General features: G+C 49.2%; 1 protein-coding gene across 11 annotated transcripts in view; it reads right to left on the reverse strand.

Annotated features, from left to right (window-relative positions):
- rbfox3 (RNA binding fox-1 homolog 3) overlaps nt 1–27,729 on the reverse strand; it is a 293,403-nt gene that overhangs the window by 12,235 nt on the left and 253,439 nt on the right. For 10 of the 11 annotated variants that reach the window (XM_023957269.1, XM_023957268.1, XM_023957267.1 and 7 more), the window contains 9 exons: nt 17,995–18,138; nt 14,261–14,314; nt 12,093–12,185; nt 11,476–11,536; nt 11,352–11,405; nt 6,609–6,741; nt 4,626–4,665; nt 2,703–2,761; nt 636–714 (listed from right to left, as the gene is read on the reverse strand). In XM_023957269.1, the coding sequence (XP_023813037.1) occupies nt 636–714; nt 2,703–2,761; nt 4,626–4,665; nt 6,609–6,741; nt 11,352–11,405; nt 11,476–11,536; nt 12,093–12,185; nt 14,261–14,314; nt 17,995–18,138 (717 nt within the window). The remainder of the gene's footprint in view (nt 1–635; nt 715–2,702; nt 2,762–4,625; nt 4,666–6,608; nt 6,742–11,351; nt 11,406–11,475; nt 11,537–12,092; nt 12,186–14,260; nt 14,315–17,994; nt 18,139–27,729) is intronic. The other variant, XM_023957271.1, reaches the window with a different exon arrangement.

A 27,729-nucleotide genomic window follows, 5' to 3' on the forward strand; every position in this document is an offset into this window, starting at 1 on the left:
TCCCATCAAGCATGTGGGCAGAAGAGGAGGGCGAGACAACTCCCTCCCTCCCTCCGTCTGGCTCTCGTTTATGTCCCACGGCACGCTGCTGCATGCGTTTGATGCTCCTTAAGCTCTAGGTTTGGGTCTGTGAGCCTGATCCCATCCCCTTGTCGCCATAAAACAAAACCAAAGAGAAAGTTTCAAGAAAGGATGCTCTTTTATTTATCACTTTTCATCTTTGATGTTACAGTAGCTGCAAAAGCTAGCTAAAAACCGACATTAACAATTCAACTTCATCCCTTCACCCGATGAGGAAGGAAAAGAAATGAACCAACTCACTCCACACCAAAGTCAATGACATGAAAAGAAAACTGGAAAATGCAAAAAAGATCAGAGTCGGGATGGAGAAAAAAACCCCTGCAGTGATTGTTCTGGGTCACTCAGTGTCAAATCAATAAAGCATGAGGTCGCATGCTGGTTCTCCCAGGTCTGTTCCACTAGGGGGCGTCTGATAGCATGACAAAAACTCAACCAGGAAATGTAAAAAAAGAAACACACGCCGACAGAACCCGGCGACCGCTCGGGCCTTTACTTTTGAAGAGAGTGCTAGCTGGCGTCATGATGTCCGCAACGGGCAGCGCTCAGACACTTACCATGGTCCCCACACTGTACGTGGCGGCGGGGCCAATCGTGTGGTGGTAGGGGTCTGCTGTTGCATAGACTCTGCCGTAGCTGCGCAGACAGACAGAAAAGCAGACAGACAGTGGTTGATTTAGGATTGAGGAAGAACAGTTATGCATGCTTGTTTAATACTCAACCCCACAAGTCAACTCTTTCAAGTCTAACAATCAATGCCCCCCCTCCCCCCGGCCCCCAGGGGTTCCTGCATTATACAAGGTGCTTCAAAAAGGGGAGTTCAAAGGTCTGAGAATTAAACCGCTCTTTTCATTGTCATCTTGATTAGGCAGACGGAATAGGTAATGAACAGAAGGAGACGGCTGGAAAAAGATGCAAAGAGGAGAACATAGCTGGCCTGCCCCCCACCCCCCTGTGCTTGTTTACCCCGGCTGCACACTGGGCTCACACGCCCGCCTTTTCATTGTTGCTGGTTTGGAACTAATCCTTCCAATTTCCTTCTAAGACAGGACAAGATGTGTCTGCCTTATTTATTTATTCAACTTCACATATTCCTCTATTTACTTTGCTTCTCTCTTTTTTTCCCCCCAGCGCTTGCTTGCAAATGAGGGTCTGTGCAGAGCAGATAAGGCTCCCCCAGCCAAGGACTGAGGGCACCGAATCAACCAGGAATAAAAAAAGAGTGGAGAGAGGAGCAAGTGCTCTCCAAGGAAACAACGACACGCAGCCCTGGCGCTTTTGGCCCCCACGCCGTTACGTAAGGAGGGAGTCCAGGAGGTCAAGGAGCACCGACGTCCAGTAAAACCCAGAGGTGAGCGCCCCCATAAAGCTGACGGCTGAGATGAAGCAGCCAAGCCCTTATTGATCCGCAGGTATGTCTGCTTATTCAAAACAAAACAACTCTGAGAGAGTGCGGGCAAAAGAAACGGGGGTTGAATCGCTCGGGGTGGGGAGGGTAGTTGTCCAATTTCTGCTCTCACGGAACGCGGCTGCTCATAATTCGAGGCGCGGCGAGGCCTGATAAATCTTACATTATCGATATGATCTCCAGGCTCCGGGCAGGGCGTACGTTATCACAAGTGACACGCTCAATCCTTCCCAGATTAGATTCCCAAACCGGCACACATCCCGGCTGACAACAGCCCGGATGAATCGGCGGCGCCTCCTGAAACGGAGCACACCTGAACCGGAGTGACATCACTCAAAGGTGATGGAGCTGCCTCCCGCCCCCCGCCTCCGTCTGCCTCCACAGACCTGAGGCCATTCATAAATACCGCTGTGATATACCCCACTCTGCCATCACAAGCAGAGCGCTGCGACATATATCACCGCTTTTCTCATCGAGTCCAACGAGGTTAGTCTTCCTTATGTTCTTTTGCTCCCAGCTAAAACGGATATGCTGGCATGCTTAATGGATAAGAGCGAATGAAGGGAGAACACCTCAGGAAACCCTAAATAAGCTTCCCTCCACAAATGCTCAGGACCTTCATCACATATATGTGACCCTATAGATGTCTGGAAAAACTCTCATCCCTCCTGCAAGGAACCGGCTCCTTCAGAATGCCTTTGTTTTATCGTCCTAACTGTTGAAAGTCTGTCCTAAACACAGCCAACTTGCAGCTGTTGAATTGTTGTCTTTTATGTGAAACTAAAATATCTGACAGGAAATTAGACAAACTTGGAAGTGTCGGCGGTGCGCGGAGGCGAAAACTGCTGGTTGGTCACCCTCCACTTCCCCTGCATCCGTTAGGCCACTGTGAGCGGAGGCAGCTTGTCAGCTGTGCTACCAATGGGTTTATGATTTCTTCCTAAACCTAAAGCGCCACTTTGCCACGCTGCAGCCTCTGCAGGCTCCACAATAAATTTCTCCTTCCTCCAGCGTTTGTGCAGAAACGAGCTGAAGATGCTTGCAGATGATGGTTTGATTGTGTAATCCATCTTGCGGAGGCAGTTGCAGGGAAAGGAAATGAGAAAACGCACCAAAACACGCCCAAAAATAGCTGCGTGGCATCGTAAAACATGCAACATGTGGAGCTCTGGGGATAATCACCGAGGCGTGAGACAATGAGGGGGGGGGGACTCACCTGTCGCTGTAAGCGGCGGTGGTGGCGGGCTGGGCAAATCTGTACGCTGCATAGCCGCCCTGTAGAAGTAAGCAGAGGGTTAACGGATGGTGGAGGCAGATGCAGTTCCCCACACAGACACTAGAAGGTGCTGTTTGCAACCGGGACACTCCCAGCAGAAGCTCCTCTGGGTTGCAGCACAACAGGAAACAGGCCACTCCCCAAATCCAGCCCACTTTCAGATGGAGAAGTCTTTGCTCCTGCATTATTGAAGATCCCCTTTTCCTTTACACGAACACCCCCCCCCCGCTGAAATGAAGGCAGAAGGCGGCCGGACCGTTGGGGAGGCACAAGCGGCGGATTCATTTGGCAGAGTGAGGAAGGAATTAAAGAGCTCATTGTGGAGCGCTGCTATTACTCTCTTTGAAAAATGAAGCTGTTCTCCTACTGTTTTTCTATTAGTGCCACTGGAGTGTGCGCCCATCTGTGTCCGCGCGGCGGATAGGTGGCTTTTAATAATGCATGCTTTCATTCATTTTTAAACTCCAGGGGAAAGTCGTCCGATTGCGAGCGGTGCCGAGAAGTGGCGGTCGAGCCCGCGGCCGCACGTGAAATCAAGGCGGGGGCCCCTGGAACGCCGTCTGAAATCCCACTCCTGTAATTCTCCTCAAGGTTTCTCCGGAGGGACGGGAAGTCACGGCACTTGCGGCAGATGACTTCCTGCGGGACGGGCGTGCCTTGGGACTGTGCTGATTACAGCAACAGCCCGAACAAACACGGGCCAATAAATCACCGCGGCACATTGTCAAATCCTGCACACAGCAGTGCAGCACATTTGTTATTTTGTCACGGAGAGCGTGTGCCGCTGCACCCGTGAACGTGTGCACGTTTCCGCACAGAGGTGCATGCATAAGTATTATAGCACGTGCAATCTTGTATATGTGCACGTTTCCACTGATCAGCCAGCCTGCTCCTCCTGACTGATGGGGCGCTGAGGGGGCAGCTTCCCTCCTGGTCACTTGAGACCTTCACACACATCAGCCTGACTGAGGCGGGGCGGTGGCCTAAACTAATGGCAGCGCGGCCCTGGGGCCGGGCTGACGGGGTTAGTGATGGATCGACCCGGCCGGGCCTTGGTCAGGGGGCAGCGGCGTACAGGACTTAGCTGGAGGGGCTCGAATGAGAGCCAGAGACAAACAACATCAGTCAGAGTGCAGCCGGGTCGCCTCCATGGCGGTGGGTGTCTGCGCCGTAAAAGCCGGTGAAATACCGCGCCATCACACGGGCTGGCGTGTAAGCCATTCATCACTCGGGTTTAGCGTTTCGTTCCGAGACAATTGTCGCAGGGGTGGGGGGTTGAGAAGCAGCTGTCATTCCTGCGGCGCTCGCTGTCATCCAAAGCAGCAAATGACAAACATTTGCGCTGTGATGTCATCACGGATGACACGTGTCGGGGTCGCGCCAGGGTGCGGCCCCACAGGGGCGGCAGATCCCCCTTATCTGCTGCTCCCTTATCTCCTCCCTGACAGGGGCGGGGGCACTTTGGCTCCACCAGGCCTGTGTGGGGCCCCCCTGGGGGAGGCAGGGATATCCCAGACAGGCTCTTAGAATGAACACAGGAGGGAGGGGGGGCTCAAAAGCCTAGACAAATCTGAAGGATGAAACCACCTGACCTGACATGGGACACTGAGTCAGGGTCCGCCTCCTCGCCAGAGTCTGAGATCACAGGAAGAGGTGTGTGTGTGGGGGGGCGGGGAGCTGAGGGGGTTTTAAATTTTGTTGTTGGGCTTCTTGGCACAGCAGAACGAGGCCTAATCGACGCCGGCTTGGCAGCAGAGTCGAGTGAAAGCCTTGGGCTGAGGAGATCACATTTTTGTCTCCAGGGCGGTGGGGGGGGGGTGGTGGGTGCACACGCTTTAGTTTCATCAGAAAAAGTGTACTCACATAGATCTCTGCGCCGTAGAAGCCATCTTGGTACACCACCCTGTGGAAACAGGACAGGAGCGTTAACGGCTTGGTTGGGTGGGGCAGTAATGTTGTTGCCAAATCATCATCGCCACGGCAGTGATCACCGTGACGTTGCCGCTGCTTTACTGCCGCGGTTTCACCCCCGTAGCACCATGGGAAAAACGACGGGTCAGACTGAAGCTGCAACCGTCTCAGATCCTTTCTGCTCGGCTAAAGTTGTTTGTCTTTGCTGTTGCTGCAGTTGTTGTCATTGGGGGGTAGGGGGTGGTGGTGGTGAGGCAGCTCTGTCACATGACTTCACCAAATAAATCAAGCTGCTGCCATCAGAACCCCAGAGAGAGAAAAAGGAGGAGGAGGGGGTGGGGGGGTGGGGGGGGGGGGTGGGGTCTGGGACTCAGGAAGTCCTGGTTTCAATCACAGAAAGATGGCTGGACCCTCAGAACCCCCCCCCCCCCCCCTTCTCCCCTCTATAGAAACCAGGTGTGTTTGTGTGTGTGTGTGTGGGGGGGGGGGGGGGGGGGTTGACTGAACTAAAGGATGTTTTGTGTTTAGTGCACTCAGGTGCACAAACGATGATTGACAGACGTCTATCATCTAGAGATAATGATCCACAGCGCTCCCTCGCTAGAACACGGGTCATCATTCTGTCTCACATAGTTTCTGTGCTATTTCACACATTTCATTTCATTTCCATGGTATTTATAAATCTTTGAACTCTGTTTTTATTCCATAATTGTGGACTTAATGTTCTACAAAGGTTTGAACTAAAGAAACAAAAGTTCAGGAGTTTCACAGCCTGAAAGCGTCTGTGGTTATTGGAAAGAAGAAAGATGAATACTCTTTCAGAATTTGGTACTTTTGTAGTATTTTCAGTATAGATTTCACCTTTCGCAAGGTATTTTCACAACATAACTTTCGTGATAAACGAGAGAATATTATATATTTACATGATTTCATGCTCTATAACACGGTGCAGGTGAATACTGGATTCTGATTGGCTGCTTCATCATCTGGACAAGCAAATGATGAAGAGGTGAACTTTCCCTCTGAAGTGATGCTTTGGATCACTAAACCCAACGTTTAGCATATAAACATCTTTCCTCCGCTGGTTAGTCCTCAAATACCAGCCGCAGCAGAGCGAGAAGCAGGTTCTGGTGCCGTTACCATGACAACGGCACGTATCAATTAGTCCGCTTATGTGAAAAACAATAAAAATTAAAGTATAAATATTTGATTTAATATTTATTTATCGTACAGGCGACCTAGTGTAAGAGGTGTGAACCGTCATCATCATCATATTATTATTATTATTATTATCCATTCGATTCTAATAGTGGACATTTCATCGGCCATTATTTTTACACCATGGTCCGGGTGAACACTTCTGATTGGCTGCAGGATACGGTTTAAAATCTGATGATCGACAATGCGAATGCACGCCTGAAAAACAGGTCTGCTCCACACCGTAGCAACTGAACTGCACTGATGTTTTGTCTACCAAACCACAGTGCGAGTGTGGTGTGGGCCGTTACCGTGACAACATGTCGCACCACCATTTTCTTTTTTGTGAAAAAGCAATTTAAACCTAGAAACTAAAACAGAAGCAACATGGAAACAACCCGACGTTGTATCAGGCTGGTTCACTCCTGATAATGTACTCCTCGTATCCAGGACATATTTAATGTGCTTCATGGCAGTAAGAAATGTGGTAAATTTCATTAAGATTTCAAATGACTATTGCTGTTTCGCTGTCGTATTCTTTTAATTGATTGTGACAAATTCTGGGTTAAACTTCCGGGAATCGGGAAACCTTCAACTCCAAATCGCAAAGTGTGTGTTTTTGTGCAGCGCTTTTGAAGTCTGCGCTCACACGCCGCCCTGTTCGGAACAGCAGCTCCACCTAGTGTTAAGACTTCCGAAATGTTCGGTAAGTGGGACGCATTTCCTTGCGGTACTCACGCTCCGTAAGCAGGGATGGGTGGTGGCGGCGGAGCTGTGCGGAACGTGTTGTAGACAGCCCGCCCTCGGCCTCGCAAGTGAGCGCCCCGATAGGCCACCGTGGCGCCTGTGGCAGGGTACGGAAACCCTGTGACTGCAGAGGAAACACAGAGGAGAGGCGTCTTTCAGGGAGCATCCTCGGCTTGCCGTTGCTTACCTCGTGACAGCATACATTACAGAGAGACGTGTGGCGCTGCTTTCCCCATGACAGAATGCATTATGTGGAAGACAAGGAAACAATAGATTTAATCTTTTCTAGGTGCGCCTCATCGAGCACTCTCCTCCTTCCCAGCTCGCTGCTTTGTGCCATACTCAGCAAGGATCCACATTTGCTGTACGCATCCCTCCCTGATGCCTGGAGAGGGGCAGCCTTGAAGCCCAGGCAGCTAATGGATGCAATACCACTAGTTTCGCACCACAGCCTTTGCATAGTTTAAACACAATGGGGTAGCAGCGCCGAGGACAGCAGGAAGCTGGACACGGAGGAGGCGGAGGGCGGATTCCCGGGTTTGAATGGGGACAAATGGGAAACGGTAGACAGTCTGGGATGTTTTGGACCCAGACCGGCTTGACCCTCATCTCCAAATCAATCCGGGAGCATCCTCTGCTGATGACTGCCGGTGCAGACGGAGTGGGTTCAGGTCTCCGTTTAACCTTCAATCAGTCCAGAGGCTGCCTGATTACAGGCTGCAGAGGTGCATACAAACACGCTGATGTGAGGCCGTGATTAAGCCGGCCTCCACCCCACCCTCACTCTCCGTCCCCCCACAGCGGAGTCCATCAAAAAACAGTCAGCCCCATTATTCTTCATCCTCAGCGAACGGCCCTCCTCTCACCTCGCTCTCTGCTGCTCACTTCCACGACAAGTTCCAGGTAAATTCATCAAACACTCGGGTTTGTCGGATCGTCGCAGCGATGCGGGTAAACAGACGTATGTAGACCATGACATGAAAACAATGACTGTGTCAAATATGCAGAACAATCTGGTTCTGACCAAATCCCTTCTGCTCAATAATGAATCCAGACACCTGGAGGGTCCCTGAACGCAGCGCCAGTTGGAAAAAAAGATACAAGGTTCCTGAATGCAGCGTTTCCCTGGGTTGGGGGGGGTCCCTAATGAACAACGTGCACCCCCCTCTACATCTGACAGGGATTAAATGCCCCCCCCCCCCCCCCCCATCATTACCACCACACCCTGAAATGCCCAGAAATCCCCCCAAGTAACATGTTTGCTGAAACTGAACTAGCCCCGCCCCCGGACTCTAACCAGCCGCCCCCCCGTGATGATTTACAGTGCTGACCTTGACATTTAAGTCAGTGTCTCCTTTTTTGGGTAGAGGACATCTGCTAAAGGGCAAAAACAATCCGCAGACCCCCCACCTTCTCCCCCCCCCCCCCCCCCCACACACACAGAAAACAAAAACAAAGCACTACCTTCCTTCTCTTCTGAACATTTGTATGCAATATGCATGCTGTGATGTATGTGAATGTAAACTCATAATGAGTTGGCGATAGGCTACACTGCTTCAATAATAACCCATAAATCAAAGGCACTGTCACAGCCAGGTAAGCGCGTGAAAAGCAACAACAGCCGCGCCGCAGCGCCGCCCGGGCCAGCCACCAAAGTCAAACACCTTTTCCTGAGGGGGTGGGGGGCGGAGTTATGCGCTGGAGGAGGTCACGCTGCACCTTATATGTCATATTTGTCAAATGGAGAGAGTCTCAATACCTGCCGAGCCACTTGGACCCGAGGTAATCCAGGGACGGGGTCGTAACCTAGCCCCCCGTGAAGAAATATCTTTAATACTTCCTGCTCAAACACATCAGGAGATGAGTGCTTAATTCCCCCCCCCAGCAAAACCAGCTTTGTCTAATCAACGGTCTGGAGCCTACCCCCCCCCCCCTCCCCCCTCCGTTTACATGCACTCATTCTGTTCCTCGTCCACAGGAGCCGATCTTTAGGATCAGGACTCTGCAGCACTGGGTTGTACACAGGCGCTGTCCGCGGTGCTGAAAAACCTCCAGCGACAGACACAGTAGTCACTTTTTCTCTCGGCTGCTCCTGCTCTTTTCCCTTGGTGTGATTTGATATCAGCGACTGTTTCCGTTTAATTTCAGAAGGTGAAAAATGAAGCTGCACATCTCCAAGCATGCAGCTCACATAACTGCACCCAAACAGACTCCATGTTATCAGAAACTCTCATTATTTCATGGGAAGTTTATGGAGATCCAGATTTCTGACTGTGGGGCTGAACACAAAAACCCTTTTCCATCATTAAACCTGTTTTTTGGTTCGTCCAGGCGTCCATCTTCTGTGCTGAACAAAGTTTGTAAGTTATTCAGCAGTTTAATTTAATGTCAGATTTACAAATTTAAAGTGTTAAAGCTAGAAGAAACTTCTTTTTTTATTAAGCTAATTTTTGTTTATGTTGGTGAAGCTTTGGTGACATTTCACAAAGAAAGATCTACCTCCCTTACAGGGACACTAGGTTTTTACGTCACTACTTCAACAAATACGCCTTCACTTTGAACTAAACAGCCCGCCTTCCTTTCTTCTCAGACAATCTCAACCATGTTTTCACCTTTAAATTCATGAACGGTTGCCTCTTTCTCTGCATTCTAGATGCTTTAGAAGCCCTCCTCCACCCTGGTCTCCACATGCAGTGATGCTTTGTGGTGGCCTGGCCTGCAACCACCATCAGCGTCTACTCTTCATCCACGGTCCGAGTACATCCCAAACCCGCACAACGCCGTCAACCCAGAACCTAACCGCCAAGGAGTGTGGACTTATTTGATGCAGATGTTTTTGTAACACAAATCAACTTTTCCTCACATTCCTACGATCTCTCCTTATTGAAATGTTTTGATGGTCTGACCGCACACGTTTGTTTGAGTCAACAGCTCTAATGACAGCTGAACATCCACAGACAAAAGAGCCAAAGATGACCCTGAGATCTGTGAAAAGGAGAAGCCTTTTTCTGTTCTAGCATGCTGTCGCAGCTTCGTGGAGCTCAGCAGATCCTCCCACTGTTTCCCCTCAAACGTTTCCCACAGCAAGAGGAAAGGTGGATGCAGAGCCTCCGCCCCAGACCTCAGCAGCCTCTCTTCCCCCCGATAGAGGAGGAGCCGGTCTTCCCCTGGAAGAGGTTAAGAGTGGGGAGTCGGCATGAGGCTCTCATCCGTCATTCTCCTGAATGGGTTTTGAGGACAATAAACCTGTAGCGCCAGGACGAATGGAGACGAAGTGTGCTGTCATGGCGGCAGGATTTATGGCTCCCAATTTCACTGATCTCCTGCACAGAAATGAGGACTGATAAACAGTGATTAATCGCCTTTATATCCCATTTTACTCCCACCAAAAGTGTACTAACCACAGCTATGATGGTTTTAGAATATGTCCTGAAGGCTGCAACATGAATCCTGTTTTTTTCTTCTTTCTAAATTCGGGAGGGAAGAGATAAAGTTCTGGTCTGCCTTTTTCCTTTTCAGGAGAGATAAAAGAGTTTTTTTTTCCTGATCATTAGAGGGGGGGGGTCAAAAATGTATCTCTTATTTATGTTTCCCATCTTCCCAGCTGGCAAGCATATGTTGTCGTTTAGGCTTGGCAAACTCCAGCGCCATGTCAAGACGACTTGAAAAATTAGCAGCCAATAAATCACCCAACCCCTCCCGCTTCCCTGCCTGGAGTGGTGGACCACACTCCCTCTGATTTATGAGATGATTTGGGAAGTGTGTGTGTGAAACGGAGAGTGTGTGCATGCAGGAGAGGACATGTATTGGTGTCTGTGCTCTACATAAGTTATCTATTCCTGCATGCATGGGTGTGGGTGCGAAAGCGGGGCAGCTGGTGGCGTTGTGAGTGCACATATAGGTCAGTGAAGTGAGCGGTGTGGGGGCCGTGGTTCCTGTGTTTGTTAAAAACGAGGAAACTAAAGGACGAGGTGAGAAGGAGGCAAGGGAGGAGGCTTGCAGGGGTGAGGGGTTGGGGATGAAATAAAAATGATAGATGACTGCTTTCTGTCATGGACAGTTATTTAGAGGTTCGCCGTAAAGCTGTCCAGGGAATGAACAGATTTTAGTCTAATGAGCAGAAAGGAAAGCCGTTAAAGTGGCGCGATGTGCTCAGCACTTCTTCCAAATGAAATAGTACCATTTCCCCCTCATTAAAATGCAAAGGGTTCATATAACATACAGCAATAAAGCCGGCATGTCGAGGCAGAGAGAGATAGGGAAAACCCCACTGAGCTCATCTCATTCCTCCATTACCCAGACCAGAAGGAATAGCTGCCTTCGACAGGGTGGGTGCCAACAATATCGCTCACTCAATCTCCCTTATTCGGTTAGCTCTGTAAAAGTCAATCTGGCGCACTTGGCAAATCCATCCACAGCAGCAGCCTCCACAATCTGATAACAGTTGCAGGGGCGCTTGCTCTTGAAATCATTTTTTTCCCCCTGCTTTACAGTTGCACACGGCGCAAACAATGGCTCAGGCTCCCTCAGCCACTCACAGCAGCTTGGATCATCCACTGCTTATCTGAGCCTCTCTCAGATTCACTTTGATTTAAGGGGAATTTCATGTTCAGTAGCATCAGGATGAACCCGATTGTGGAAACTCAGGGGTCAGACCGGGATTGGCTGCTGCAGATAGCAGCCTCAGGTACGCAGGAAAGGGAAAAAAAGAAGAAAGCAAGCAAGCAGGCTTACCAGCATACAGTTCAGGACCATAGACAGCTCCTACTACAGGATTCAGCTTCCAGCCTGTAGACAAACACAAACTCAGTCACATCACACGCGTGACGGAGAGCGCGGCGCCTGTGTGTCCACGTACCGTTTGTGTAGGGGTTGGCCACCTTTTTGTTTGTCATCACCCGCGCTGTGGCGTTGTTCACCTGAGGCGGCAGGACACATTGATCAACAGCAGAACATCAAGGAGGGAGGGGGGCAGGCTCAAGCAGGCGGCAAATCAACAGAAATGAGGACTTGTTTGTAAAATACAACCTGCTGCACAATCAAATTTTGCCCACAATGCATTTTTATTCAAACAGGTTTAAAAACATGCAGCAGGTATGAATACAACAAAATATATATAAATAAATAAATAAACAGACGTTCTGGTTTTAGTCGCATAAACAGAAAAGAAAAGCAGAAAAAGCACTTCCTTCTATTGACCTGATCACAATGGCTGAGTGGGGGTGGGTCATAAACAGAATTAGAGCAGGCAACATTAAACGATGGCGATGGAAGGAGGCGGGTCTCCTCAGGAACCCGGAGGATGGGGGGGCATGCGTCCCAGCAGCAGGCCGTGGATCCCAAACAAGGAAGAGTTATCCGCTGCTCCGCATGCACGTAGGCATGCACGTACGCATGCACAAACACACATGCTGATGCACGGCTCCGACATGAAAAGGCAGCAGGCGAGGGGGGGAGGAAAAAATGTGAAAGCACCTCTATTTTGCGTCCCTCTACGATTGTACCGTTAAGTTTCTCCCGCGCACGATCAGCGTCTGTGCTTGTTTCGAAAGTTACAAAGCCGAAGCCCTGAGAGCGCCACGTTAGATCAGAGGGGGGGGGGGGGGGGGGGGGGTGGACACACAGAGGGGGGAGAGAAGGGAGAAAGAGGTGAGCGGCAGAGTCGAGTTGTAAGCAGCCAGATTAATTAGAGGCAGTTAGTGAGGCGTCAGGACACAGCAAACACAGAGATCCGAGGAGGAGAGGATAAGGGTGACACGACCTCACGCCGCAACACCAACAAACCTGCCCGCTCTGCACAATTAAAGGCGCCGCTGAATGTCAGGAGGCAGCTAATGCAAAACACCGCTGGCTGCCATCATGGGGCCGTAATTATCTGCCCGGCGGCAGATCTGCTTCTGATCCACCACAAGCTGCACCGCATGTGATCCACAACTGCAGCCATGTTGTCTTTAGACCCAAATACACCCATTTCCACCCCCCACCCCCTTTCGCTCCCTGCACCACTCCCCTGGGGGGGGGGCTGTCATTTCCTTGAGTTATGTGGACTGGGATACTGGACCTGAGCTCTGAGTACACTTAAGTTATTCTGGCCAAACAAGCCCTGTTCCCCAGTTTCTATATATACTGGTACTGGAGGGGGGGGGGGGGGGGGGGGGGGCAAGGCCTTAGAGCTGCTTAGAGATGAAACACGAGAAAGATGGGGGCTGTCTTTTGTCAGCATAAATAAAAAAAAACCTGTCCTGGGGGGGTGGGTGGAGAGCTAAAGCAAAATACAGACTGGATTACAAATTAATCCTTAGGATCCCCCCCCCTCCCAAAAAAAAAGTATTTTCTTTATCAAGCACAGAAGGGGCTTGATTTCTTTTTAAAGGAGACGCACCAATAGAATACACAAGACTCCCAGCAAATAGATCATTTATTAATGGGCTGATAGGTTCATTATAAAGCACGGAGTATGCGCAAAGGGAGAAAGGCATCATGGGTAATGGCTTTGTGGGGCACAAACAATAAATGCTTGTTGCGGTGGAGGAGGCAGGTTTATCCGGTGCTCAATCTTGTCTGGTGGAGGCGGCAGAGTGCAGCAGCATGGCCGGCGTCCAGGCTCCCCGCACCCCCGTTTCAGCCCCTAAGCCCCCCCCCAGCCATGAATGGGAATCAATAGTATTCATGCCTCAACCCCCCCGCCGGGGAGCCTGTCGCCTTTATGAATGGAAAGCTGTGGAGCTTATTGCACTCTATTAAAGGAACAGCTGGATGAGCAGCGGTGGCGGGCTGTTCGCGGCGCCGCTGGCTTCACCTGTGCCGCGCCGCCGTCACGGGACGGGAAGCGCGGCTGCGCCTTGCTCCTCCTGATACAAACGATCTGCCCACTACAGGTTGTGATTCCTTTGCAAATGACTCAGCAAAGACAGAGTCGGTATTTCTGAGCTGCTAGAAAAAAAGAAAAAGTCTGAAAACTTCCAAACTAAAAATAGTGGCCAGCAGTTGATCTGCTGCCTCCCTGCTTAAGTATTGTTTAGTTAAAAGCACCAAACTCAGGGATTTTTCTCAGAAACGCTGAGCTTTGTTTATTTAAATAAATCTGCATTTTTGTGACCTTTTTAAAAAGACTAACAACCTGGGTAGCAGGCGGCGAGCTCGGGGCCGGGCGCCGCCTAAGTGGGGGAGTCAGAAAGTGCTGAGAGAGGAAGGAGCGCATTGTTAGCCGGGCTTCTGTTGTCTCCACATGAAGAAGAAATGCAGAATAAGGCCAAGCTCATCCTTCAACTGGACCCGTGGCATTAGGAGGCGCTCGCCTTCGCACAAAACTCAGGGATTCGTCTGCAAATGAACCTGCGGACGCGTCCGGCGCCAAGAGGGGCCGGTCCAGGTCCGTATGCTGGAGGACCTGCAGCCTGCCGGCGGATTACGCCGCATGTGAAACAGCTCAATAATAAATTGATTGACAGGACTAATGATTCTCCACCGGGCGAGAGCTGCAACAAACAAAACAATGTGGAGGGGGGAGGGAGAGTCCGGGCTCTCCAGGACCCGGCTTAGAGACCACCACTCTCAGCCAAAGTACACAGCACACTAATGCCATCATTAGGAAACAGAAGAAGAAGATGGTAATGAAGCAGCTGGTGTTCTAGTTCACTTACCTTGGATCCTCGCTCATTAAAGATAATCTCCACATCTAAAATCTTTCCAAATTGCTGCAGAGAGAAAGGAAAGAGAGAGGAGTCAGGAGGCGAACCCGTGAGAAGGAAGAGAAGCATTAAGGCGGTGTGGAAATGTTGCTTCTGTGAGGAAATGGTGGTCAATTAGCGAGTGTTAGCTCAGCAAACACGTCTTGAAGGTTGCTGGCCTGCTTTGAAAGGAGAAGCCACTGCTGCAGCCTCAGCGCCGCCGCATATTTGCTGCCAGAAACCAGATCAGAGCGTCCGCCAAAACACTTGATCTGTGATTGCATCACGCCGCTCCGGGTCGCCTTCGCCCCGGCTGGAAGACGCTTGGAGCGGGGGCCCCTCCAGCCTCCCGCTCCGTCTGTGTTTGTGCGCCTGAACCGTCGACAGGACCTGAGGGTCGGTCCCCGGGGGGGGGGGTTAACACGCCGCAGCCCTTCCATTGAACAGGCCTGCCTCTGGATCATTAGAAAACAGAGGAATGAAAGTAAACTGTAAGTTCCTCTAATGAGTGGAGCGACTTTTAATTGCTGTCTACAATGGCCGTATTATTTCATTAAAAGTAATTACCCTGTCAAGCGGGCCGCGTCGCCTTCATTTCAGCACAACAGGGTGGAAATGGGCCTTCCATGTGGTCGACGCTCAGTGGGGATGGATGGATCGTTTGACTGAGCCACTAATAGGGGTGAGGAGGAGCTGGCTATTATCTGGCTGGAGCGAGCCGAGCGGAGCGGAGCGGACCGGGCCGGGCCGGGCCGCGGGAGAACTTCCTGCTGCTTTCCAGGGAAATGAAGCGGCCTGACCTCGCCGGATCCTAAAGCACACATCTGCGGCTCGGCTCCACCCGTGCGAGGGGGGAATGCGGGCATTTATATCCCAGCGTGACGCCCCGTTCCGCGCGCACACCCCCCCGCGCACGCACCGTGCAGATGCTAATTGTTTTAACCGAGTGTAATGGGCTTGTGGCGTCGATTAATTAGTTTCAGAGGAAGTCGTCTTTGTGGATTTCCACATGGCGCTGGGGACTGCTCGCTGCTCACCACTGATCTCGTGCACACGCACGTGCACGGAAACAGCTGCATCAGCAGCACTGATTAACAATAGTTTCAATGGGAGGGGTCTCCAGAGGGGGAGGGGGGCCCGGAGAGCCGAAAAACAAACTCAAGCCACTTTAGAGAGCAGTGGCAGCCCCGCCCCCAACCCCCCTCACATTTGTGGCCAGTTTTCATCTCCCACAAACCATCACTTCCAGGAAGAAGCAGCAACAACCAGACAGGAAGTATCAGCAAAAAAGTTTCTGGCAGCCATGTTTTTCCTCCCCTGCCTGAATCCCCCCCCCCCCCCATCGGCTCTGCCGGGCGCCACAGCAGCCGTTCTGACTGCAGCATGTGTGTGGAGGGGGGGGGGGGGTCCTGATTGCTCTGGGGAGCGCTGAGAGAGCCCTTCCTCGCTCTGAGAGGAAGACTCCAGCCGCACAAATGAGGGCGCCCTCCAGCAGCGCAGCGTGGGCCCGGCGCACAGCGCACTCGTGCTTGGAGTGTTTTCATTTCCCGCCTCTCAGAGATCACAGTTTCTAATTACTGATTAACGTCCGCCGCGGACGCCCTAACGAGGCCTTCATTCAGCGCCTCATTAAAGGCTCACAGGTCTCTCCACGCCCTCAGAGCGCGGCGCGGCGCGGCCCGTCTTCTGGCGGGACGGCGGCGCTCTGTCCGCGTGGGCAGCAGATGGAGCTCCTGGTGGGCCCGGGTCTGCCGCAGAGCCTGTGCTGCACCTCCATTCTCCTCCGTCTTCCTGTCTGCGGGCCTCGCTCATGCGGAACAGTAATGGCGTATTGAGCCGGTGGCGGTCCAGAAGCCATTAGCGCTAGAGGGATGAGGCTTTGCACACACTGATCACACAAAGGCCCATTGTGGGGGCCATGTCAGAGGGTGGAGCAGACCGGCTTCTCCCTGCCAGGCCCTAACCAACACAATCAATCCCACAATCCTCCACCGTGCCAACCGCCAAGAGCGGGAAAGGCGAGCGGGCGACATGGGACAGAGGGGAGGGCGGCTGAGGGACACTGGGTGGGCTGCAATCAATATTCCATCATATATCTGTGTGTGCCGCCGGGCTAATTACAGAGGTGATTTGGATTCCACGACCTACGGCAGGCGGGGGGGGGGGGGGACGACAATAAAGGCAACAATCAGACAGAAAGCAGGCATGTTGTCTGCCGTTCATAAAGTCACCGCTCCGGCCCGCCAGTAATTAATATCATCAGCCGGATGTTGTCTCCATAACGACAGGAATTAACCGCTCCGGCTTCTAATGGACCAATTAGCGCGCAGCGTTTGAAGGAGAGTTCTGGCATTTGTCTCCATTCACATCCGTTCTGGTTATTGTGTTCGGTTCGCTTCTCCTGCAGGTTCTGCGGGCGATTATTAACGAAGGAAAGGAGGGTTTCTGATGAGGAGCCCTGCCGTCCTGAGTTGTGGCCCAAAAGCATCGTTCCTCTGCGGTTCCTGGTTGAGCATCAGGCTGGTTTCCCAGCGATCGGGCGGGACCTCGGCACATTAGCAGATGAAAGCCGCTCTCATTAAAGCTGCATGTTCGCTCCGTTTCACAAAGCTGTCATGCTTTCCTCTGACACGAGTGGACGTTCAGACACCGCAGAGGATTTGCACCATCGGAGGACGGGTCCGCATTCGGCGCCGACGCGTCCAACACCGACACCCGCGGCAACAGAAGTGTTTGATTTTTCCACCGAAAATCTGCAGCTCCTCCACTTTCTGATCCAAACCATCGATGACGGATCGATCCGTGTCGTCAGAGACGCCGCCATCGTTCACAGAAACAACCCTTCACACACCGATGAAGACTCTGGATGAAGATGTTGCTTGAAAAATGCTTTTTATCCCTTTGTGACTCTGAGACAAAAGCTCCAGGAAACTGTTGGAAATTTGTGTTCCTCTTCCCGTGTTTCTGTCGCTAAAGTGTGTGTGTGTGTGTGTGTGTGTGTGTGTGTGTGTGTGTGTGTGTGTGTGTGTGTGTGTGTGTGTGTGGAAAACGGTGAGAACCTTTCAAATTTTCTGTTTGCAGAACTCGTGTTCAGCTGAGCCAAAATAGGACTCTACTTAAACTAAAGTGTTTACCAGGCTTCATACGGAGCAGTAGAGGATTTCTTCCATATGTTCATTTGTTAAGCTCTTCGTCTTCCCTTTTTCTTTTGGTTTTGTTAGACTTTTTCGATTGATTAAAAATAAAAAAACTAACAGCAAAGCATTTTTTTGGGGCAGAGAAATTCCAGGAATGTCAATAAAGCAAAATCATTACATGGATTTATAAATCAATTCTGCATCTTGTTAGCCAAGATCGGTTTAAAAAAAGCTAAAATACAAAATTCAATTTGAGGCTGGCTAAGCGAAATGTTTGCCTGCTTTTATTTAGAAAATATTTTCAAAAGATCTCTTTAAAGGTTTCAACAGAACTGAATAAATTAAATGATTAAAACAGCCGTTTCCTGCTTTCTGTTCTAAAAACATCTATTGGGATAAATTTAACTGGGGGGAAAAAAGCTCCATTTAACTGGATTTTCAGAGTGAGACTGAATCCAAAACAGAGCAGGGGAAAGGGGGCGGGGCCTTCCTTCTGCATGCGTGCGATCAGAAAACTTCCTCAAAAGAGCTAGAAGAGGAAAGAGTGGGGTTTTCCTGGAAGGAACTCACCCCAAACATTTGCCTCAGGTCGGGATCTCGGAAGCGGAAGGGAATGTTGGAGACATGTAACCTTTTGGGCTGCTGCTTCTCTGAGGAGTCTGAGTGCTGGAGCTGGAGCTGCTGAGAGCCCTCTGTTTGCGTCACGTCATCTGTCTGCCGGAGGGAAACAAACACAGAGAAGACACAAGCTGCTCATTAGCTGCTGCTGCAGTGTACTGTACCCCGTGGTCCTGCAGCACAAGGGGGGGGGGGGGGGGGGACTAACCGACTCAGGGTCTGCCATTTTTCAATCTGGCGAGAAAGCCACGGCGATAAACAGCTGATGACTTATAGTGTCAAACCTCAGGTTGTGCATTACAAATCCACTTATTAATCTCTTGCACTTAGCCGCCGAGCCGCGCAGAAGATTGAAGGCGCTGACAAAAAGGCGTGGATATAGATCCCGGCGAGCCCCGACGCGTCTAGACTAAAGACACATTATTGGGGACGTTTGCGCACAGCCGTGGTGAGGAGTGCCAGGCCCGCAGCGTTGCTGTTGCCGTCATTATGCCGCCGCTGACGTTTCTATATAAATGGCGCGTCTGATTTCAGTGACAAATTCCACTTGTTTGGGTGTGTGACAGCAGTGATGGATTCCACAGGCTGCTGCTGACTTGTCTGTTTAGATGGACCCGTTTGATTTCAGGAGGACAGAGGAGCGCTGGTCAAACGCAGTTTCTGCTGCTCCTGATGCCCCTGAGGTCGTTGAAGCCCCACCCCATCATCTAATCTACCAGTACGGTCAGATTGTAATAGTGTTTTTATTTTTCAAGCCATCCTTTGATGCATCTTTCCCAATACAAATGCATTTTTTATTTAAATAGAAAAGGGTTACAGAGGATTCTTATAGTCATCCTCAGATCCGTTCTCCAAATGAAGACTCCCCACAAAATGTTTTAGAGGACCCCAGTGGTCTTTTAATGATCATTTTTAGCCAAAATGAAACAAAAAATCTGCTGTTTTCTAGGATGTAGCTTCTGCAGAGTTCATTAGAAATAAATCTCTGAGTTGTTGGCGGGGCTGGTACCAGAGAAACCCCGCCCCCACCTCCCAATGCCGATCGCTCTCCGTTTACACCCTCTTCCTCTGTTAAGCCAGATGCCCCGCCCAGCGTATTTTCTACGTGACAAATGCAATCTTTTTTTCAAACTGCATTTTTTTTATCTGCTTCTGATTCACAAAGATTTGAATCAAGAAAAACTCAGAAATGTCATTTTAAGCTTCATTTCCTCCATCGTTATAAAAATGCTGCAGGAATAGGTTTAAAAAAACACCAAAGTGGATCTTTAAGGACGACTTTGTCTATCAAGTATTTCCATTTCGACACAAACAAACTTGAAGTTTAAACTTCTTTCAGCTCTAATAAAAGTTCAAATGATTCAACATCTCAGCAAATCTGAAAGATCTCCATTATTCAGCTCATGACCACATATTTCTGGGGTTTGTGTTTATGAAAAGTGCCACATCAACAGTATCACGCTGCTCACACACATGCTTCAGAGGGGATTTTTTAATGATACTATAAATCATTAAAACTTCACTCAAGCAGATCCAAAACAGCACTTTTACTTCACTACTCCACACTTTCAGCTGTTCTGTCCTTAGGTTTCTGCTTTCCTACCCTTTACGCAGAAAATAAAGGTTCTATCGCAAATATAAATCCTTTAAAAGCTTGAACATGTTTTTGTGGGGGAGGAAAAAAAACACAAAGTAGTAGGAAGTGTCCTTAGAGCTCTTTAATAAACAGATGTTTCTGTGTTTTGTGTCTGCAAATTGATTGTGGGCCTTTCAGTTTTTAGACCGGTCTAATGCAGAAGGTCCATGTTCTGCAGCCCATATCATGAGATCACCACCACTGTGCCGGAACACTGGGGCAAAGTGATGAAAATGCGACTTCTATTTTAGAAACTTTAGGTTCGTTTGGATGGAAAACGTTCTTTTGATTGAGTTTGACAACAATCTCCTTTTCTGAAGTCTGTTTTTTTCCATCATCATGAGCAAGAGGAGAGGGACCTGGCTGCAGGCAAGATGGCACCAGAAGCGGAAATAATACAACTTACACTAACCATAACCTTAATCATAATCCTAACCTAAAAGTCTTCAGAATTGAAGAAAAACCTTCATTGAAGCTTAGAACAGGAAAAACCGTAACTGTTAGGGTTGCCAGTTAAATCAGGTTTTTTTCCAGCTCTATGAGGGAACTTGTGGTTCCAGTTATGGACTTCCTGTTTTTGGACATCAATAAACGAACAGATTGGATGCTTTCTGCTCCGTTCCGTCACATCTTAAAAGAATAATTCTTATTCATTTGTCATTTTATCAGGTGCTGAGGTGGAAAACAGACATAGCTGCTTATTTAAATGACCGTTTCTCTAAGGTCTATTCAAAAAACAGATTTTTAAAACATTATTTACATGCAACATTTTTTTACTTTTGTGGCTAAAATGTCTCATTTTAAAGGCGTTAACCTTTATGTTTTGGAAACTCTTCTGAGGTTTTGAAAGGAGCGCTGCTGAAATAGGAGTTTAGTCGTTTTTATCTTGTAGTGACGTTTGAAAAAAAAATGTTTTTATTTGACTAAAATCCCTATATCTACTTGGCAAAACTTTCACTTATGAAAAAAAAAAAACTTCTTGTCTTGGGATTCTGGCAATTATCCTGTTCCAGAAATTAAAAAGCTAATTTTTTTGAACGACCAATAGAAAGGATCTGGAGTTTTGTTTCCCCTCAACATCTGAGCAGCTTTCATTCGATGAAATTCTGGTTTCTAGATTTCCCAGTAAGTCAGGAGTTCTGAGAGAGCAGCAGGCAGTACTCCCCATCACCACTAGAGGTCAGTCATCAGAAAAAGATGAAGTTTTTCTCTGGGCTTTTGCTCAAGCAGAAAATGTTTGTAGGTTCACAACAAAAACTAAGCAGAAGACAGGATTCAGCACTGTAAGGGGGCCGAATAAAAGCAGGGGGTGAGGGGGGGGGGGGGGGGGGGGGTCAGAGTGGAAGTGACAGCCACTGAGCACAGAAGCTGTTTGAATGTGATATGTAAACTGCAAGGTCTCCTGGGAAGAGCTCTGTAAGCGCCGCACTCACACGGCACGCTTGCAGCTTGTACCGAGGCAGGCGTGAGAGGAGGAGGGGGGGGGGGGGGTCGCCAAAGAAGTTCACGCGATAACCCCCCCCCTCACTGCGCCGAGGCTGCAGGATGGCTGCAGGCCCCCCTCTGTGATACATTTCCCACCATTTAGGAAATGGGGTAGGGATTTATTCATTATAATTCATCATCTCAGTATTATCATTATCATGCTGATGGTAATGATGATCGCCTTTATTATTCTCATTATCATAATCACAATCTCCACTGTAATGGCCGTCATTTATTTGCCTTTTATGGCCCATTCGGAGACGGTGACATACATTGTTAGCAGTGACAGTTGTTTGATTCAAGGTCCCGCTCCGTCTCCTCTCTAGGTGAGTGCCCCCCCCCCTCTGGAGTTACAGCCGGGCTCGTCCGGAGCAGAGCCGATTTGTGACGGGGTGGGGCGGGTCTTAACTGGGCGCCGAGGTTAATAGCCTGAATGGCCATGTTGGGCCTCAGGGGTGACACGCTGTAGACAGATGCCAGGACCGGGGAGGGTGACAAGGTACCACATCCCCACAGGTGGATCCATTTCATCGGTCGCACGTGACCCAGCCCCCTGTCCTCCAGATGCGTCTGTCTGGCTTTTATCAGCTGCAGTTGCAGATTAACTTTCCCCCCGACGGGGCAGCAGCCCACCGACATCAGGGGCAAATGCACAAACGGAGAACACAAATGCTGAATCGCTGACTCCAAGCACCCCAGACTGCATACTACTAACTCAATAACTTGGAGTGTCACTGAGATCCGGGACGCCTGCCTGAGCTCGCTGCTCCCGAGGCTCCAACCTGCCTGCCTGGCTGTGCGGCGGCGGCGCCGGCGAAGTGCTGGAAAATAATTACCTCTGTATTACCATAGGAGGCCACCTTCAGTGGCACTTTACTGTCCCGACAGCTGCTGTCACAGGGAGGAGGAGGAGGTGCGACGCAAAACACAGCATCACCGCCGCAGCTCCGAGTGAGGGAGCTGTCAGCTGCAGCGGCGGCAGCGGCGGCTTCCCGTTCACTCATTTCTCTAAAAGACTCCCTCGCTGTTATTTGCAAATCGCCTGCAAAGTGCTCGGCTCAGCACTTTCCCCCCTTCTCGCAGAGTGGCATTACAAGAGCATAATTGAAACTATCTGATTGGAATGCTGCCAAGCAGGTAGATTACATCCGATTAAATAGGAGTTGTGCTGGGGGGGGGGGGGGGGGGGGGGGGGGGGGGGTCTTTGCTCTGAAGAATTATAATGCCTGAGCCTTAATTCATTACTTTCCTCTTCCGGTCCGTTTGTTTGCTCTTTATCAAAGATGCTGCAAATGCAAGTCTCCATCACCTGGGGTGGGGGGTGGGGGAGAGATACTCTTACTTAGCATAAAGAGAACACCATGTACCCCCCCTCGAATCGTGCATGGTGCCCACACTGACTTTTGACTCAAACTCCATAGACCCGCCCTGATCTCTTCTGAGGAATCTGCTTCACACCCCCCCCCCCCCCGAGAAGGTCTCAAACTAAAGGGGGGTTTATCAGAGCCTCAAAGTCAGCTGATCACCTGACCCCAAACCATTGACTGTACAGAGAACTGGACTGAGCGGGTCTGTAGTCACCCATGAAGAAATGTCTAAGTTCTGGCTCCAGAGAACTTAGGCCAAATCAGTCGCCATTTTCCCGAAGTACGGGCGTTGGAGCCAGACGACAGTGATCGGTCGATGTTTCTATGGCAACCACAGTCGCAAAGAAGGAGTAAGCTTGTTGAAAGACCACACCCAATCCAATAAAATTGGGCTAGGAAAAATCTGTCAAACATTTTTGAGGTGGGGGGCCAGGAGGCTCCACCTACTTTCATTGAGGCACCCGATTGGTCAGTTTATAGAAAGAAAAAAAAAGATAATCAAGATCATTGAAAAAAGGCATCAGACAAAGAATGGTTATTCTGATCAATAGCATGATGACAAAGTCGTAGCTGTTGATTTTATACGTTTCTTGGACCCACTTCCTGTTTAAAACGCCAGGGGGGAGGGGCCACTTAGTCGAGTTCTGATATACCGTCAATGAACACAACAGATGGTCTAAATTCCAACATTACTTCCCGGTTAGTCCACCATAATGGGCCTTCGCAAGTTTTAGGGCTCTACAATTTCAAAATCCAGTAATTTCCCAGAAGTCTCTGCGAAAAACCAGCGTGCATCGACGCTCACTAGACTGGTGAATATAGACCACAATCCATTGCGTTTGAACAATTTGTCATTTGAAGTAAATGGCTGTAAATGTATTTTTTTTATCATCAGAACTTAGTGGGTTCATAAAATGTTCAAATGTTTTAGTTTTTCTTCTTCTGGGCATGGGCGACATCATATTTGGTGTTTAACCTATAAGAATCAGCGTAAAAATAAAAAAAGACATTTAGGGAATGTAGAGTAGTGGGGAAATTCAGACAACCAAGAACTCAGGTCCTCGTCACAATGAGCATCTCTGTTCACTTGCAAATGGACTCTGGTGCGGTTCACTTCAGGGTGAAAGTAGACAGACTCCCCTCAGACCAAAGGAAGGAGGTGGTGGGTCACTTTTGACAAAAATGATCAAATCTGATTTTTTCTTTTAAATTGCACCAAAGACATTTTTCTAACAATCTAAAAACCAAAGCATCTCCTCCTGGTTACAGATAACCGACCTGCTTTCACAGAGTATGCATGTTTTGGATGCGCCGTCCATGTCTTTGCGCGCTCGTGCGTGTGCACGCCCGTGTTATCGCCGTCCCCCAGAATAGCCTTTGGATAGTCTGACACGGCAGTGAGAAATCTGGAAATGAGTGCCGCCCTAATGCCACCGCCTTCATTTGTTATCTGAAAAGAGAATGATTACTCATGAAATTCAACCAAACCTCGGACCATTTGAACTGCGCCCGATAACGAGCGGCTCTCTGTCGGCGGCGCCGCTCCCTGGCAGCCCTCCGTCGCCCTCATCTCTGAGGATTTGGAGAGAAGCCGGCGCTGCCTCTCTTCCTGGAGTCGCCGGCTTTCAAGTCAGCCTGTTTGAACGCAGCACAGAACCAGGTCCCACAGATCTGGACGGCGCCACCTTTCCAAGTACAGACCGGAGAGCGTGAGGCGAGGGCGGCGGCGAAGGGGGGGGGGGTCCCTGCTCCTCATTAAAACATACACACTCGCTGCTCTCTGCAGGGAATTGACACAGAATCCATACGTTTCACCGAATCTTCACTCACTTGGCTCTTTTTAAGTCTTTAAGTCAAGAAGATGTGCCGTGCAAAGCGCCGCCGTGGCGGGGTGGAGGAGCTGAGCGCAGCAGAGTCAGGCAGGCGAAGGGGGGGGGTTGCTGATCTGCTCCTTCAATCTGCGTTCCTGCAGGGCGCCCTAATCAAAGGCGCGGGGGCCGTCTGTGGCACCCACAGCAAAAACAGGCTGGCTCTGTCATTAAAGCTGGGGAACACAGCGGCGGGCAACACTGCAGCAGCTGCCCCCGAGGATTCGACCCCTCTGTTTACACCCCACTAATCTCATCCCTCTGTCCTCGCTGGGTAGAGATGGCTGCCGTATATGTGGGGGGGGGGGGTGGGTGGGGGGGGGGGGTGGGGGGCAAGAGGAGCTCTCATCTCTGCACACCCACCATCCCTGGGCTTTTTCTCGCAGTGGGGAAGCAGATGAAATGAAATCAAATGCAGAGGGAAGAGGAGACAGTGAGGGGGAGGGGGGCAGAGTGAGAGACGAAGGAGGAGGAGGACGAGGCTGAATCTCCTGCCAAGTCGTCTCCTTCTCCTGAAACTCCTGCCATTACTGTAAGTGCAGGATATAAGGGGAGGAGAGCGGCGTGCAGATCTTCAAATCAAACACGGCCGCGTTACAAGAAGATAATAATGCGCCGCCGCTGCCGCCGCCGCTGCTGCATAAGCACTTTCCTGCTGCCACATATTCATGGCTGCGCAGTAATTGTGAGGTCAGGAAAATGGGGGTATTAGCAGTCTTCTTTACGAGTGACCCAGATCCCTCTCAGGAGAGTGGTGGCCTCACGGTGACCCCCCCTCGGCAGGTGCTACAGCAGACTGAAGGTCTCCTTTTCATCTCCAGCATCATCTTCCCGCTCTTTTCCTACATTTGCTGCATTTCCTGTGGGCATTCATTCCATGTCAGGCTCTGTGCGCCAGAATGAGATGGAGACACATCATTTCATTCACTTACAAGCCAGCGCCAGGGGCTCGCTCGCCGTTTGCCGACAGAGCGACAGTTGGCGTGCCGTGGAGGGGGCGTGTCCACCTTTCAGAGCGCCTGAATCATTCATATCTGCGTCGAGTCGAATCTCCTTCGTGCCGGTAAATAAAACATCCCGGGACGCCCCAAATGGATCCGCTTAGCTTTCACAGCCGAGCTCACCTTCATCTTCCAGGGCCTCAGATCAACGGTTGCCCACGGCAACTAACCCCTGATGTTTGGGCAGAAAGGCTCATTTAGCCGTCCGACCGGGCAAAAGAAGTGATGCGTCTGTTTGTTCTTTTCTCACAGAGTGAATCGGAATGAATCCATCAGTCAGGCTGGAGGCTCTCAGAGAGAGAGGAAATGAAGTCCAGACAGAACCGGAACAAAAGCCCGGTTCCCGCACAGCTCCCATCAATCCCTGCGTGTTCCCGAGCCGCTGGATTATAATCCCGTTAGAGGGTCAAATTAGAATCCTACTTTCAAAAACGTAATGAGCCAAAAAAAACAAATGGACTTTTAACAGAACACCGTGTTCCACTTCTACTAAAGTAGAACCGTAGAACTCCCACTTAGTTACTTTGCTCTACATTTGTTTTACACTTCCTGTTCTGACCTCACAGTCTGTCAAGATCTTTCATTACAATTTCAATATGAATTTAGATGAAAAAATGTTACAGCTTTTGTCTGTTCATTACGTTTTTAAGAATAGAAAAAAATGATTATCTGTTACTTGCTTGTTAACTTTCCTAAACGTATTTATGATGGAGTCTGCCATAAAAAAAAAATGAGAATAAAGTAAGTATTTTATAAGAATTAGGGTGTACATTTATTCATTAAAAAGTCATAATTTTACAGAGACAAGGTATTTTATTTTGAAATAAAGTTGTAATTTAATGAAATAAAAGTGGTAGATTAGAAAAAAAAGTCAACTTTTCAGCGGTGTGATGTTTGCTTCCTTCCTGCAGCATCAATGAAATGGATAAGAATTGATGGTCTTTGTTGAAACATTTAAAAAGCTACATTTGACTTTTGGAAAAGCACACCTTTTCTTGTAAAATTGGGACTTTTTTTCTCATAAATTCAGGACTTTATTTTGGTAAATTCTGACTGTTTATGACTTTAATCTCATAAAATGTTGACTCTTTTCAAAAAAGTTTACGACTTTGTAAAATTTTGAATTTTCAAACAGTTTAGACTTTTTCCTCCTAATGTTCGTGACTTTATTCTTTTACATTTTTGACTTTTTCCTCTTTATCTTATGGCTTTGTTTTCATAAAATTTGGATTTTTTATTTTCAATTGAACAACTTTAGTCTCTGTATTTGTTTTATTTCTGCTTTTTTGGTGGCCCTTATACTCGGGTGTAAGTATTAATACTTTTTGGTAAAAAAAGTAAGCAAACCTAGTTTTTAAAAACTTTATACACATACGTGTATATAAAATAAAGTGTCTTTTGTTTAAACTTCTAGGCGATGATTTTGAATTCATGCCGGTCTTAGAGCGACATCTCTGCAGGACTTTTCAATAATCTCAGAGTACTTTTGTAATCAAACTTGAATTAAAGCTGTTTTTAATCTAAAGAACACGCCGAACGTTCCCACGCTGGTTACTGAAAAGGCTGCTCTTATTGCGACCCCTGCTGCAGGTTTTCTGCAGCCTCATTCACATGCTGATGATTCCACATCTTAGATTTCTCCACTTTCCATTTCAGACGAGCTGGTTCTGCTCGGACCGGTCAGCGCGACCCGCGGGCCGTGTGGATGAAAAGCGGGCTGCGCGTGTCAGATCATGAAGCGCTGGGCTGCTGGTGGACATCAAAGTTCCTCATGAAAGGGCCGCTCTGCTCTGAGGAGGGAACCGTCTGAGGTGCTCCTGTTTGTTTGGAGGCGCAGCATGAAACAAACTAAATCCCCAACAAAAAGCAGGACGAGAAGTGTCAAACTCCTGTTTACATAATGGAGCCGCAATATAGCAGGAGGTAAAGACAATTAAAAAACACACATTACGGTAATACAGATGGGGCCACATGTGCATGTTAAATTATGCATAAAATAATTTTCTAAACTCTCCTGAAACAATCTGTTTACACACCTTGTTTAAAATCATGTATAAACAACTTATATTGTGATTTATGTGAAGTTTAATTAAAGGGAATAAAAAGACTGAATACTGATTCTTAACCCCAGGATGATTTAGAGGAAAGTGTGCGTTTGTGTGTGTGTGTGTGTGTGTGTGTGTGTGTTTCAGCTTCTGCCACGTCTAAATGAGCGGGACTAGAACTTCCTGTTGTGAGGCGAGGGTTAGACAGGGTAACGTATTTCTGCTGGTCATTGGTTAGCTGGCAGACATGAGGGTGGGGGCGGGGCTTCAGAGGGAACATGCAGG

This window comes from Oryzias latipes, chromosome 8, assembly GCF_002234675.1.
Source record: "Oryzias latipes chromosome 8, ASM223467v1".
Classification (NCBI taxonomy): domain Eukaryota; kingdom Metazoa; phylum Chordata; class Actinopteri; order Beloniformes; family Adrianichthyidae; genus Oryzias; species Oryzias latipes.